At 30.5% G+C, this 13,660-nt stretch overlaps 1 protein-coding gene across 1 annotated transcript; it reads left to right on the forward strand.

The window, feature by feature from the left end:
* The first annotated feature begins 427 nt into the window (after window positions 1–427).
* On the forward strand, window positions 428–8,590 carry LOC119614294. The gene is made up of 3 exons (XM_037970432.1): window positions 428–842; window positions 7,721–7,993; window positions 8,187–8,590. The coding sequence occupies exons 1-3, from the start codon at window positions 771–773 to the stop codon at window positions 8,295–8,297; spliced, it is 456 nt and encodes a 151-aa protein (XP_037826360.1). The 5' UTR covers window positions 428–770; the 3' UTR covers window positions 8,298–8,590.
* The last annotated feature ends 5,070 nt before the right edge of the window (window positions 8,591–13,660 follow it).

Consider the following 13,660-nt stretch of genomic DNA (forward strand, 5'->3'; position numbering starts at 1 on the left):
ACCACAAATGCAACAACAACTAAATAAATAAAACAAAGTGTATTAAAAATAAAATTAAATAATAATCACAATAAAAACAAAACAAATCAAACTACACACAACAAAACCACAGCACACTAACAGAAACGCAATGTAGAACGACGAGATAATTATGCTGCTAAAATATGCGGGTTCTGGTAGTTCTAGTGACTAGAACTACTGATTTTTTCAGATTTTGATGTGGTAAACAAAAAATCGCAAAGCTATGAAAAACACGCACATACTTTTCTACTCATTTACACTCTAACGAATGAAGAAACGTTATCATTTGAATACTCTCATCCAAAACAATTACTCAGTAATAAAAGCTAAAATAAAAATATACTTACATTCTCTTTACTCTCTCTTATTCTGGAAACAAAGCAAACGCAAGTGGTTTTTAAAATTTAGTATCAATAAAACCAAACAAGTGGAAGCATTAAACAAAAATATAGAATAAAAAAAAGCTAAATTCAAAACAACAACAAAATAATTTAAATAAATAATAGAAATTTTATTAAATTTATTTCTAATAAACAAACAAAAAATGTGTGAATAAATAGTAAAAAAATTGCTGGAATTTTAGATTGACAATTTAAAAAAGATGTTATAAAACTTAAATTGAATATAACAATTTAATGTTTCTTCTGGTATTTGGATTATTTACTTCCTTCACTTCTTCTTCCTCTGCTACGACTTGATCGTCGTTGACATACATTTACAATCGCTTACTTACATTAACAATCTCAGCTATGTCGGCCCCGTTGGCATATGATGCGACTTATTTGAAATCCATTTCCGGTATTTTAAAAATTTGTTGCATGGTAAGTTGTCTTTAGCTGCAATGTGTAAACGTGTGTGTGGCATTGAATGCGTATAAAGATGTTTTTTTGGTAGGGTGGTGGTAAAGATTATTTTCTTTCTGCTCTTACCTTTACTCTCAGATACTTGCTAAAGAATTGGATTCTTTCCTGAAAACATCTGGCATTTATGTGTTTACCTAAAGATTCATTTTCTTCAACGTTTTTTTTTTTAAGTTTTTTTTTTCTTTTTTGCTTATTTTCGCAATAAAACAGTGTTTTAAATAGATAAAATGTTTGTGAGAAAAATTTAAGAAATAATATAAATTGTTATCAAAAAGTAGTGCTAAATGAAGAAACTATACATATTATAAATATATAGTGTATATTGAAACTTTGTTTGTTTTAAGATTTAGTAAAAACTAGGGATGCCAATCCCGAAATCCCGATCCCGAAAATCCAGGGATTTTTCGGGATTGGCAAATCCCGAATCCCGGGATTTGGAAAATAAATCCCGGGATTTTTTCGGGATTAGAATATCCCGAAACCCGGGATTTTTCAAAATAAATCCCGGGATTTGTTTCAAAAACTGTTTTTATTTTCTTTTTTTGAGCCATAATTTTCATTAACTTGAAAATTACGATCTTATTTTATTTTCGACTCATGCAAAACTAAATTCCGCAGAGCTAATTTTATACATATTTAAACCTTTTATTTTTTAAAGTGGTATGATTCCATACACATAGCACATATAAATTTATTTATTCACTTCGTTTTTATACCCTACACCATTTTAGTGGGGAGGGTATATTGGGTTTGTGCTGATTTTTGTTATGCACAATAATATTGGTCCTATACCCACCTTAAAGTATACCAATCGGCTCAGAATCATTTTCTGAGTCGATTAAGCTATGTCCGTCCGTCTGTCCGTCCGTCCGTGTAAACCTTGTAATCAAACTACAGCAATTTTGAAGATAATTCTATAAAATTTTGCATGATCTTCTATTGTACTAGAGACGGATCCTATTGAAAATGTGTAACATCGGTCCAATACTTGACCTAGCCCCCATACAACTGAACCCGCCGAATAGGGCTTTTAAGTTCATAATTATGTTTAATATACTCGTATCTCGACAAAAAGCTGCAAAGCCAAGTTCTATACTAGCCTTCATGACCCTGATGTATTTTTTGATGATACGGCCTCATTTGACCCTAGCTCCTATACAAAGCCCCCTTCGAAATATGACTTAAATGTACACAATTTTATTCAACAAAAAATAGCTAAAGTATATCTGAGGCAAGGTACAATTCAACTTAGATGCTTTATTATGAACAATAAATCACATTTTATTTTATAACTGGTGTAGGGTATTATATGGTAGGCTTCGCCCAACTATAACTTCTTACTTGTTAACACATCGAAATGTTGGTCGTAGACCGACCCAAAAAGTATACACATTCTGTGTCTGTAAGCTAAAAACACGAGTTAGAAGACTCATTCCATTTGTGATGCAAATTTGGACCAAAATTGACACAAGAAAACCTAATTGGACCTCCTCTGAAAATCACATTGATGCTGATATTAATATCAATACATTACAATATTTTGATGGTGGGTATTTAATTTCGGCACAGTCGAATACAAACTTTATTTTTCAATACTAGAGGATTTTACATTTCTAACTTTCTACAAATCTGAGTGATACCGGTAAAGGTAAATTACCTTGTTCTGAATGCACATAAAATTTTAAATTAATACTACGAATATAATAACATGTTCCAAAACTAACATGTATTTTGTGTAAAGTTCCAAATATTTTTCAAAGAATAGGTTCTAAATTGATGTACGGATAATTGAATTGGTATCTGTTATAATTATTAGTTCACATGGAACAGTATGAGGTTTTAAAAAGTGCTTATGTCTAATTTCGGAACTTGATATTTATTTAGGAAGTAAGTATGTATTTAAAAAGTTTCAGAAATTATGCAATTCTGAAAGTTTTTATTTAAAAATTGGAATTAATTGGATTGTTTTAATTTAAATATATCTTCTGTCTTCTAAATTTCCACAAAATTAAACAATTTTCTTTACAAATATGATGATTTAAAGATTTTCATATATAAAATAAATAAATTCATGTAATCCCGAAATCCCGTAAAATCCCGAAATCCCGAAAAATCCCGGGATCCCGAAAAATCCCGGGATCCCGAAATATCCCGGGATCCCGGGATTGCAATTTTCAAAATCCCGAATCCCGGGATTTGTAAAAGCCAGTCCCGTTTGGCATCCCTAGTAAAAACCAATGAAGCATAACTAGATACTAAATAAAGTATAGATGTTCTACTTGTACATTTTCTATATAAGGAAGTGAAAAACGATAATAAAATTAATGTGAAATAATTTCTATTCACATAATTATAAACAGTAAATAATATCACTTTATCTTTAAACAAAGCAACCACAATTATTAAATTAAAAAAATGTTTTAGTACTCAGAGTTAAACAAAATTATATGACTTCAAAAACAAACAATAAATGGAACGCATACTGCAGACGATAAAAAAGTCTTCACTATTATTAATCATAGATTATTACGTTAACGTTACTAAGTAGAAGTCCAAAATTGACCGCCTCGATGTCAAAACTTACTTAATAGAAAGAGCCAAATTTTCTAAAAATACTTTATTTTTGACTATAGAAACTTTTTATTAATAAAATTCGCTTTCAATTATCTTAATCTACTTTAGTGTTAAAAATTATCAAACTCTTATGTTGAGATAAGACAATTTTTTTGGCAAAATATATAAAATATTTTGTTTAAGTTGTGTTAATAAAACTATTTTTATATTACAAGATGCAAAACTTGAAGAATTTTGTCTTTATGGATATATCTACGATAAGTTATATCTTCTACGATAAGTTATATCTTTGATGTTTTGGATTGACACATATAAATCTTTAGTAGAATTAAAGGAGCCGAATTTGTTACGAAAGCCCCCTAGACTCAGCCAAGTTCATAGATCAAAACATGTCGGAAATGCAGAAATAGTAAATTAATTGAAGAACATACTTACGTATATTCTTTATTTCGACAATACGCAGTTTTGCCAATTTTTTCCAAAATTTCCGATCAAACCATGTCACAAAAACCGCTATTAGATTTAGTTTCTTGCAAAGGCTAGTGGCCTTTAATGAATAGATTATGCTACAGACTTGAATAAAGACTAGATTATAATCTAGGCTACTGACTAGACTATAAACTACACTATAGACTAGGTTATAGTCTAGTGTATAGAAAAGTATGCATTCAAGTCTATAGCATATGATCAATTTGACGTTCTTAGCTATGGACTAGACTATAGACTAGACTATAGACTTGACTATAGACTAGACTATAGACTAGACTATAGACTAGACTATAGACTAGACTATAGACTAGACTATAGACTAGACTATAGACTAGACTATAGACTAGACTATAGACTAGACTATAGACTAGACTATAGACTAGACTATAGACTAGACTATAGACTAGACTATAGACTAGACTATAGACTAGACTATAGACTAGACTATAGACTAGACTATAGACTAGACTATAGACTAGACTATAGACTAGACTATAGACTAGACTAGACTAGACTATAGACTAGACTATAGACTAGACTATAGACTAGACTATAGACTAGACTATAGACTAGACTATAGACTAGACTATAGACTAGACTATAGACTAGACTATAGACTAGACTATAGACTAGACTATAGACTAGACTATAGACTAGACTATAGACTAGACTATAGACTAGACTATAGACTAGACTATAGACTAGACTATAGACTAGACTATAGACTAGACTATAGACTAGACTATAGACTAGACTATAGACTAGACTATAGACTAGACTATAGACTAGACTATAGACTAGACTATAGACTAGACTATAGACTAGACTATAGACTAGACTATAGACTAGACTATAGACTAGACTATAGACTAGACTATAGACTAGACTAGACTATAGACTAGACTATAGACTAGACTATAGACTAGACTATAGACTAGACTATAGACTAGACTATAGACTAGACTATAGACTAGACTATAGACTAGATATAGACTAGACTATAGACTAGACTATAGACTAGACTATAGACTAGACTATAGACTAGACTATAGACTAGACTATAGACTAGACTATAGACTAGACTATAGACTAGACTATAGACTAGACTATAGACTAGACTATAGACTAGACTATAGACTAGACTATAGACTAGACTACAGACTAGACTACAGATTAGACTATAGACTAGACTATAGACTAGACTATAGACTAGACTATAGACTAGACTATAGACTAGACTATAGACTAGACTATAGACTAGACTATAGACTATAGACTAGACTATAGACTAGACTATAGACTAGACTATAGACTAGACTATAGACTAGACTATAGACTAGACTATAGACTAGACTATAGACTAGACTATAGACTAGACTATATAGACTATAGACTAGACTATAGACTAGACTATAGACTAGACTATAGACTAGACTATAGACTAGACTATAGACTAGACTATAGACTAGACTATAGACTAGACTATAGACTAGACTATAGACTAGACTATAGACTAGACTATAGACTAGACTATAGACTAGACTATAGACTAGACTATAGACTAGACTATAGACTAGACTATAGACTAGACTATAGACTAGACTATAGACTAGACTATAGACTAGACTATAGACTAGACTATAGACTAGACTATAGACTAGACTATAGACTAGACTATAGACTAGACTATAGACTAGACTAGAATGACTAGACTACTAGACTAGACTATAGACTAGACTATAGACTAGACTATAGACTAGACTATAGACTAGACTATAAGACTAGACTATAGACTAGACTATAGACTAGACTATAGACTAGCTAGACTAGACTATAGACTAGACTATAGACTAGACTATAGACTAGACTATAGACTAGACTATAGGACTAGACTATAGACTAGACTATAGACTAGGACTATAGACTAGACTATAGACTAGACTATAGGACTAGACTATAGACTAGACTATAGACTAGACTATAGACTAGACTATAGACTAGGACTATAGACTAGACTATAGACTAGACTATAGACTAGACTATAGACTAGACTATAGACTAGACTATAGACTAGACTATAGACTAGACTATAGACTAGACTATAGACTAGACTACAGACTAGACTACAGATTAGACTATAGACTAGACTATAGACTAGACTATAGACTAGACTATAGACTAGACTATAGACTAGACTATAGACTAGACTATAGACTAGACTATAGACTAGACTATAGACTAGACTATAGACTAGACTATAGACTAGACTATAGACTAGACTATAGACTAGACTATAGACTAGACTATAGACTAGACTATAGACTAGACTATAGACTAGACTATAGACTAGACTATAGACTAGACTATAGACTAGACTATAGACTAGACTATAGACTAGACTATAGACTAGACTATAGTCTATAGTCTAGACTATAGACTAGACTATAGACTAGACTATAGACTAGACTATAGACTAAACTATAGACTAGACTATAGACTAGACTATAGACTAGACTATAGACTAGACTATAGACTAGACTATGACTAGACTATAGACTAGACTATAGACTAGACTATAGACTAGACTATAGACTAGACTATAGACTAGACTATAGACTAGCCTATAGACTAGACTAGACTATAGACTAGACTATAGACTAGACTATAGACTAGACTATAGACTAGACTATAGACTAGGACTATAGGACTAGACTATAGACTAGACTATAGCTGACTAGACTAGACTATAGACCTAGACTAGACTAGACTATAGACTAGACTATAGACTAGACTATAGACTAGACTATAGACTAGGACTAGACTATTGACTAGACTATAGCCTAGACTAGACTAGACCATAGACCATAGACCATAGACCATAGACCATAGACCATAGACCATAGACTATAGACTATAGACTAGACTAGACTGTAGACTAGACAAGACTACACTATAGACTATAGACTAGAGTAGGACTAGACTAGACTATAGACTAGACTAGACTAGACTAGACTAGACTAGACTAGACTAGTCTAGCCTAGACTAGACTAGTCTAGTCTAGACTAGACTAGACTAGACTAGACTATAGACTAGACTATAGTTTGGACTATAGAGTAAAATATAGACTTAACTATAGACAAGACTGTAGACTAGGGTATAGACTAGACTATAGACTAGACTATAGACTATACTATATAGATCTGTCCTTTTGATTAGAAATTGTAAAGGGTTTTTTCTTTAATTCATCCACAGATTTTATCTAATTTGTTCGCAATTATGTAAAACTTTAGATAATTTGGTTGGATGGAAAAATTTGATTTGGTTGAATTTTTCTTTTAGTTCATCAAAATTTACTTTTTTTATTGTATAAAATCTAGCGTAGATAATTCACTTTACATTATGTTTTGAAATAATGTTACCTTTACTTATTGAACATCTATTGAAAACGGATCTAGAAAAAAAAACTATTTAAATAAACCATTTTATTTCAAAATGCCACCACTGTTGCACATTGCTCAAATAAATCGTATTTTATTGTGTGGATTTATTGTAATTTGTATCACTTTTTATTCTTCTTGTATTACGCCACCTTTTACCTCGAAACATTAAACAACTTTAACAACAACCATCCTGAATCCGTTTCCGCATGTAACTGTATTTGTATGCGAATATATACGTGTCTCTATATGATGACATTGATTTTTATGATGCTGCTAATACACTGTTCGACTACTGCTGGGTTTTTATATTGTACACAACTACTCGACTACCAGATATGCTGTTTCTTAGGATTTCTCTGTATTGTTTGCAGTTCGGTACATTTGCACAATTTTCGCGGCTGTTTTTACAATACATGCGTTATAGTTGCCTTTATTTGTACATTGTTGGTGTTACTGGCACGTCTATATCAATTGTGGCAACGTAAATTCTATAAATTCAATGCTGTTAAATATGAATTTTACTTGCATGTATTCCTGGCATTTACCTGTTTCACAGCTGGCTGCGTTACAATATCCTTGGATGTTTTATCCTATACAATTGCAACGGTATGTAGAGGAGAGACGCAATATGATTCATTCATACATTCATTTACTGTTTGGTTCATTCATTCTTTCATTTTTTTTCTGTTGCCATACACCATATTGTGGCAGTTATTTATTTGAAATTACTTTCCTTTAACAGGTTTTCTGTATTTTTTTGTATTCTCATATCCTTTTTTTCCACTTTATTCCATTACAGTTTTTTGCATTTCTCGCCTTTAGCTTTTATGTGTTTGACGCTTATTTGGGTTATCGTTTAAATCGCCTTTGTGATGCCCAAACCCAAACGACACCACAACCTCCAGTTTAAATAGAACTCTATGAGGTTTCCTTGAAAAAATTTTATTTTTTTATCGTCATTATGTTCGGAGAACATAATGTGTGAATGCATGACTTGTATTTAATTGTGATTACTATTTAGAAAAAAAGGAACGGAAAAGAGAAAATCGAATGAATTGTTTGTTTAGTTTAAGCATTTATATAATAAATTTTGAAAATAAGACTGTATGTTGTAATGTCACAAAGAAACACTTAAACCAAATGTTAAGTTTAGTAACTATTTTAGTTTTTTGTTATAAATAAATTAAATTATATATTTTTTAAGTTTGTTGTAATTTATTTAACTTATTATTAATATTTTTATTTATCTATTCAAATTTTAAATTGCCTGGAGTCTATAGTCTAGTCTATAGTTTATTCTAGTCTAGTCTATAGTCTAGTCTAGTCTATAGTCTGGTCTATAGTCTGGTCTATAGTCTAGTCTATAGTCTAGTCTATAGTCTAGTCTAGTCTAGTCTAGTCTAGTCTAGTCTAGTCTAGTCTAGTCTATAGTCTAGTCTAGTCTAGTCTATAGTCTGGTCTATAGTCTAGTCTATAGTCTAGTCTATAGTCTAGTCTATAGTCTAGTCTATAGTCTAGTCTATAGTCTAGTCTATAGTCTAGTCTATCGTCTAGTCTATAGTCTAGTCTATAGTCTAGTCTATAGTCTAGTCTATAGTCTAGTCTATAGTCTAGTCTATAGTCTAGTCTATAGTCTAGTCTATAGTCTAGTCTATAGTCTAGTCTATAGTCTAGTCTATAGTCTAGTCTATAGTCTAGTCTATAGTCTAGTCTATAGTCTAGTCTATAGTCTAGTCTATAGTCTAGTCTATAGTCTAGTCTATAGTCTAGTCTATAGTCTAGTCTATAGTCTAGTCTATAGTCTAGTCTATAGTCTAGTCTATAGTCTAGTCTATAGTCTAGTCTATAGTCTAGTCTATAGTCTAGTCTATAGTCTAGTCTATAGTCTAGTCTATAGTCTAGTCTATAGTCTAGTCTATAGTCTAGTCTATAGTCTAGTCTATAGTCTAGTCTATAGTCTAGTCTATAGTCTAGTCTATAGTCTAGTCTATAGTCTAGTCTATAGTCTAGTCTATAGTCTAGTCTATAGTCTAGTCTATAGTCTAGTCTATAGTCTAGTCTATAGTCTAGTCTATAGTCTAGTCTATAGTCTAGTCTATAGTCTAGTCTATAGTCTAGTCTATAGTCTAGTCTATAGTCTAGTCTATAGTCTAGTCTATAGTCTAGTCTATAGTCTAGTCTATAGTCTAGTCTATAGTCTAGTCTATAGTCTAGTCTATAGTCTAGTCTATAGTCTAGTCTGTAGTCTAGTCTATAGTCTAGTCTATAGTCTAGTCTATAGTCTAGTCTATAGTCTAGTCTATAGTCTAGTCTATAGTCTAGTCTATAGTCTAGTCTATAGTCTAGTCTATAGTCTAGTCTATAGTCTAGTCTATAGTCTAGTCTATAGTCTAGTCTATAGTCTAGTCTATAGTCTAGTCTATAGTCTAGTCTATAGTCTAGTCTATAGTCTAGTCTATAGTCTAGTCTATAGTCTAGTCTATAGTCTAGTCTATAGTCTAGTCTATAGTCTAGTCTATAGTCTAGTCTATAGTCTAGTCTATAGTCTAGTCTGTAGTCTAGTCTATAGTCTAGTCTATATTCTAGTCTATAGTCTAGTCTATAGTCTAGTCTATAGTCTAGTCTATAGTCTAGTCTATAGTCTAGTCTATAGTCTAGTCTATAGTCTAGTCTATAGTCTAGTCTATAGTCTAGTCTATAGTCTAGTCTATAGTCTAGTCTATAGTCTAGTCTATAGTCTAGTCTATAGTCTAGTCTATAGTCTAGTCTATAGTCTAGTCTATAGTCTAGTCTATAGTCTAGTCTATAGTCTAGTCTATAGTCTAGTCTATAGTCTAGTCTATAGTCTAGTCTATAGTCTAGTCTATAGTCTAGTCTATAGTCTAGTCTATAGTCTAGTCTATAGTCTAGTCTATAGTCTAGTCTATAGTCTAGTCTATAGTCTAGTCTATAGTCTAGTCTATAGTCTAGTCTATAGTCTAGTCTATAGTCTAGTCTATAGTCTAGTCTATAGTCTAGTCTATAGTCTAGTCTATAGTCTAGTCTATAGTCTAGTCTATAGTCTATAGTCTAGTCTATAGTCTAGTCTATAGTTCTTCCTTGTTCCATATAAATACTTAACCATGTAGTTGTAATATTTAATAGTATGTATTTACTTTAGTACTGGTGAATTCCTTGTCAATCTTTGCGTACATGTTAATGTCTCTTTTCTATGGGGTTGTGGTTTTCTGTTTTATTCCTTCATCCTGTTTGTCTTACTTGCTGTGGCTAAGATATCAAAATCTTTTAAATGTCATGTTCTTTCAACCTAAAAATAGTTTATAACCGTACGTGTAATGTGTTTTAGTTTTATGTGTTAGTTTTTTTTTGTGCGCGTCAGTGTGTGTATGAGTGTGGGAGTTTTAATAGCGTTCTAACTGTATTTTAACAATCGTTTCCTTTTTAGTGGCTAAAATAAAATGAAAATCTCTATTGACATAGACAAGTGATATTTAACCCATATTTTGCTGAATTTATTTCTCTCGATTTCTTTTGTGTAGAGAAAATTTAATATTTTAGTAAATTGTTGGAGGAAAATTAATTATTAAGTCTCTTTTATTTTACCTTTAAACAATATTCCATTTATTTATTCACGTAATAGATAGTTTGTAAAAAATCTTTCTGACTAGAATATTCCATTTTAGTTTGATAAGGGTTTGAAGTTTTTATATTAATGTATTCAGGAAGAGGTCAGTCAGTTTTAGAATGATGTATGTACGATGGCAGAAAATTTCCTGGAAGTATGCTTCGAAAAGTGCCATTGTAATGGTAAATTTATTACCTTTCTCTTAATTTCAATGATTTTTTCGGAAGACAGTTGTCGTTTGTTACATTCGAATAAATAAATCTGGAATTGTAAGAAAAGTACACATTCTGTTATTTTTCAAAATCTTTCTGTTGACATTTTTATTTACCTAATGTATCTCTGGAGTATTATTTAGAATTTTTCAAACAGATAGAATACTCTACGTGACTTTTTTGTAAAGGAGATAAATATAAGGTTTGTATTTTACGTGAGATATTCAAAATAATATCGAAATAAAAGTATCCGTATAAAGGGAATAGTTTTAGTTATTTTATAATAAAAGAAACAGACTTGATTCAGAAATAATAATTGCCATTTTCAAAATTTTTTGTTTATATTATATTTTTTATATTGTATTGAGCTTCCGATACAAAAGTTAATTTGATCAAGTTTGAGCAAATTCGACTTCTGATTCCATCTATCAGTTCGGAATTGCATTAAATTCGTAATACAAGTATATGTAGACTTAATTGCATTTCTTTTTGCTTATCTGTAATTTGAGGAAAACGCTGGTAGTCTCCGATTTGACGACTCTGATGATTCAGTTAGTTAGTTAGTTAGTTAGTTAGTTAGTTAGTTAGTGAGTTAGTTAGTTAGTTAGTTAGTTAGTGAGTTAGTTAGTTAGTTAGATAGTTAGTTAGTTAGTTAGTTAGTTAGTTAGTTAGTTAGTTAGTTAGTTAGTTAGTTAGTTAGTTAGTTAGTTAGTTAGTTAGTTAGTTAGTAGTTAGTTAGTTAGTTAGTTAGTTAGTTAGTTAGTTAGTTATTTAGTTAGTTAGTTAGTTAGTTAGTTAGTTAGTTAGTTAGTAGTTAGTAGTTAGTTAGTTAGTTAGTTAGTTAGTAGTTAGTTAGTTAGTTAGTTAGTTAGTTAGTTAGTAGTTAGGTTAGTTAGTTAGTTAGTTAGTTAGTTAGTTAGTTAGTTAGTTAGTTAGTTAGTTGTTAGTTAGTAGTAGTTAGTTAGTTAGTAGTTAGTTAGTTAGTTAGTTAGTTAGTTAGTTAGTTAGTTAGTTAGTTAGTTGTTAGTTCGTTAGTTAGTTAGTTAGTAGTAGTTAGTTAGTTAGTTAGTTAGTTGTTAGTAGTTAGTAGTAGTTAGTTAGTTAGTTAGTTAGTTAGTTAGTTAGTTAGTTAGTTAGTTAGTTAGTTAGTTAGTTAGTTAGTTAGTTAGTTAGTTAGTTAGTTAGGTTAGTAGTTAGTTAGTTAGTTAGTTAGTTAGTAGTTAGTTAGTAGTTAGTTAGTTAGTTAGTTAGTTAGTTTAGTTAGTAGTTTAGTTAGTTAGTTAGTCTAGTTAGTTAGTTAGTTAGTTAGTTAGTTAGTTAGTTAGTTAGTTAGTAGTTAGTTAGTTAGTTAGTTAGTTAGTTAGTTAGTTAGTTAGTAGTTAGTTAGTTAGTTAGTTAGTTAGTTAGTTAGTTAGTAGTTAGTTAGTTAGTTAGTTAGTTAGTTAGTTAGTTAGTTAGTTAGTTAGTTAGTTAGTTAGTTAGTTAGTTAGTTAGTTAGTTAGTTAGTTAGTTAGTTAGTTAGTAGTTAGTTAGTTAGTTAGTTAGTTAGTTAGTTAGTTAGTTAGTTAGTTAGTTAGTTAGTTAGTTAGTTAGTTAGTTAGTTAGTTAGTTAGTTAGTTAGTTAGTAGTTAGTTAGTTAGTTAGTAGTTAGTTAGTTAGTTAGTTAGTTAGTTAGTTAGTTAGTAGTTAGTTAGTTAGTTAGTTAGTTAGTTAGTTAGTTAGTTAGTTAGTTAGTTAGTTAGTTAGTAGTTAGTTAGTTAGTTAGGTAGTTAGTTAGTTAGTTAGTTAGTAGTTAGTTAGTTAGTTAGTTAGTTAGTTAGTTAGTTAGTAGTTAGTTAGTTAGTTAGTTAGTAGTTAGTTAGTTAGTTAGTTAGTTAGTAGTTAGTTAGTTAGTTAGTTAGTAGTTAGTTAGTTAGTTAGTTAGTTAGTTAGTTAGTTAGTTAGTTAGTTAGTTAGTTAGTTAGTTAGTTAGTTAGTTAGTTAGTTAGTTAGTTAGTAGTTAGTTAGTTAGTTAGTTAGTTAGTTAGTTAGTTAGTAGTTAGTTAGTTAGTTAGTTAGTTAGTTAGTTAGTTAGTAATCGAATGCGTTTTTCAGAGTCAGGGCTCGAATGTCCTGCCTGGTTAGGTTCAAGAGTGTAGGGTCTTTCTAATTCTGATTAAATTGGTTCCTTATTCAAGAAATTTTATGTTTTTCAAACAAACATTTTTCATATATTTTCTCAATTGCAACTAAGTTTTCAATGTTCTGTTTCTGCAATAGTTAAATTAATCATTTGCTGTAAAATTTCTGACATTTGCTTTAAAATTTAATTACTTTATTACTTCTATTCCTAAAAACTGATTTGAACTATAATTTCCATAATCAAAACAAACTTTTTACTTCCCAGAACAAATTTTATGTTAGACTTAACAAATTTGCCCTCAATAAATTCAACTA

The sequence above is a fragment of the Lucilia sericata genome, unplaced genomic scaffold (genome assembly GCF_015586225.1).
Source record: "Lucilia sericata isolate MDLA Ls3-8-SP2 unplaced genomic scaffold, ASM1558622v1 Contig002767F_arrow, whole genome shotgun sequence".
Taxonomy (NCBI): domain Eukaryota; kingdom Metazoa; phylum Arthropoda; class Insecta; order Diptera; family Calliphoridae; genus Lucilia; species Lucilia sericata.

Coding starts and splice junctions, on each gene's coding strand:
- LOC119614294 (XM_037970432.1), top strand. CDS start 771: ATGTCGGCCCCGTTGGCATATGATGCGACTTATTTGAAATCCATTTCC. Junction 843..7,720: donor TTTTAAAAATTTGTTGCATG/GTAAGTTGTCTT, acceptor CTCGACTACCAG/ATATGCTGTTTCTTAGGATT. Junction 7,994..8,186: donor TATCCTATACAATTGCAACG/GTATGTAGAGGA, acceptor ATTCCATTACAG/TTTTTTGCATTTCTCGCCTT.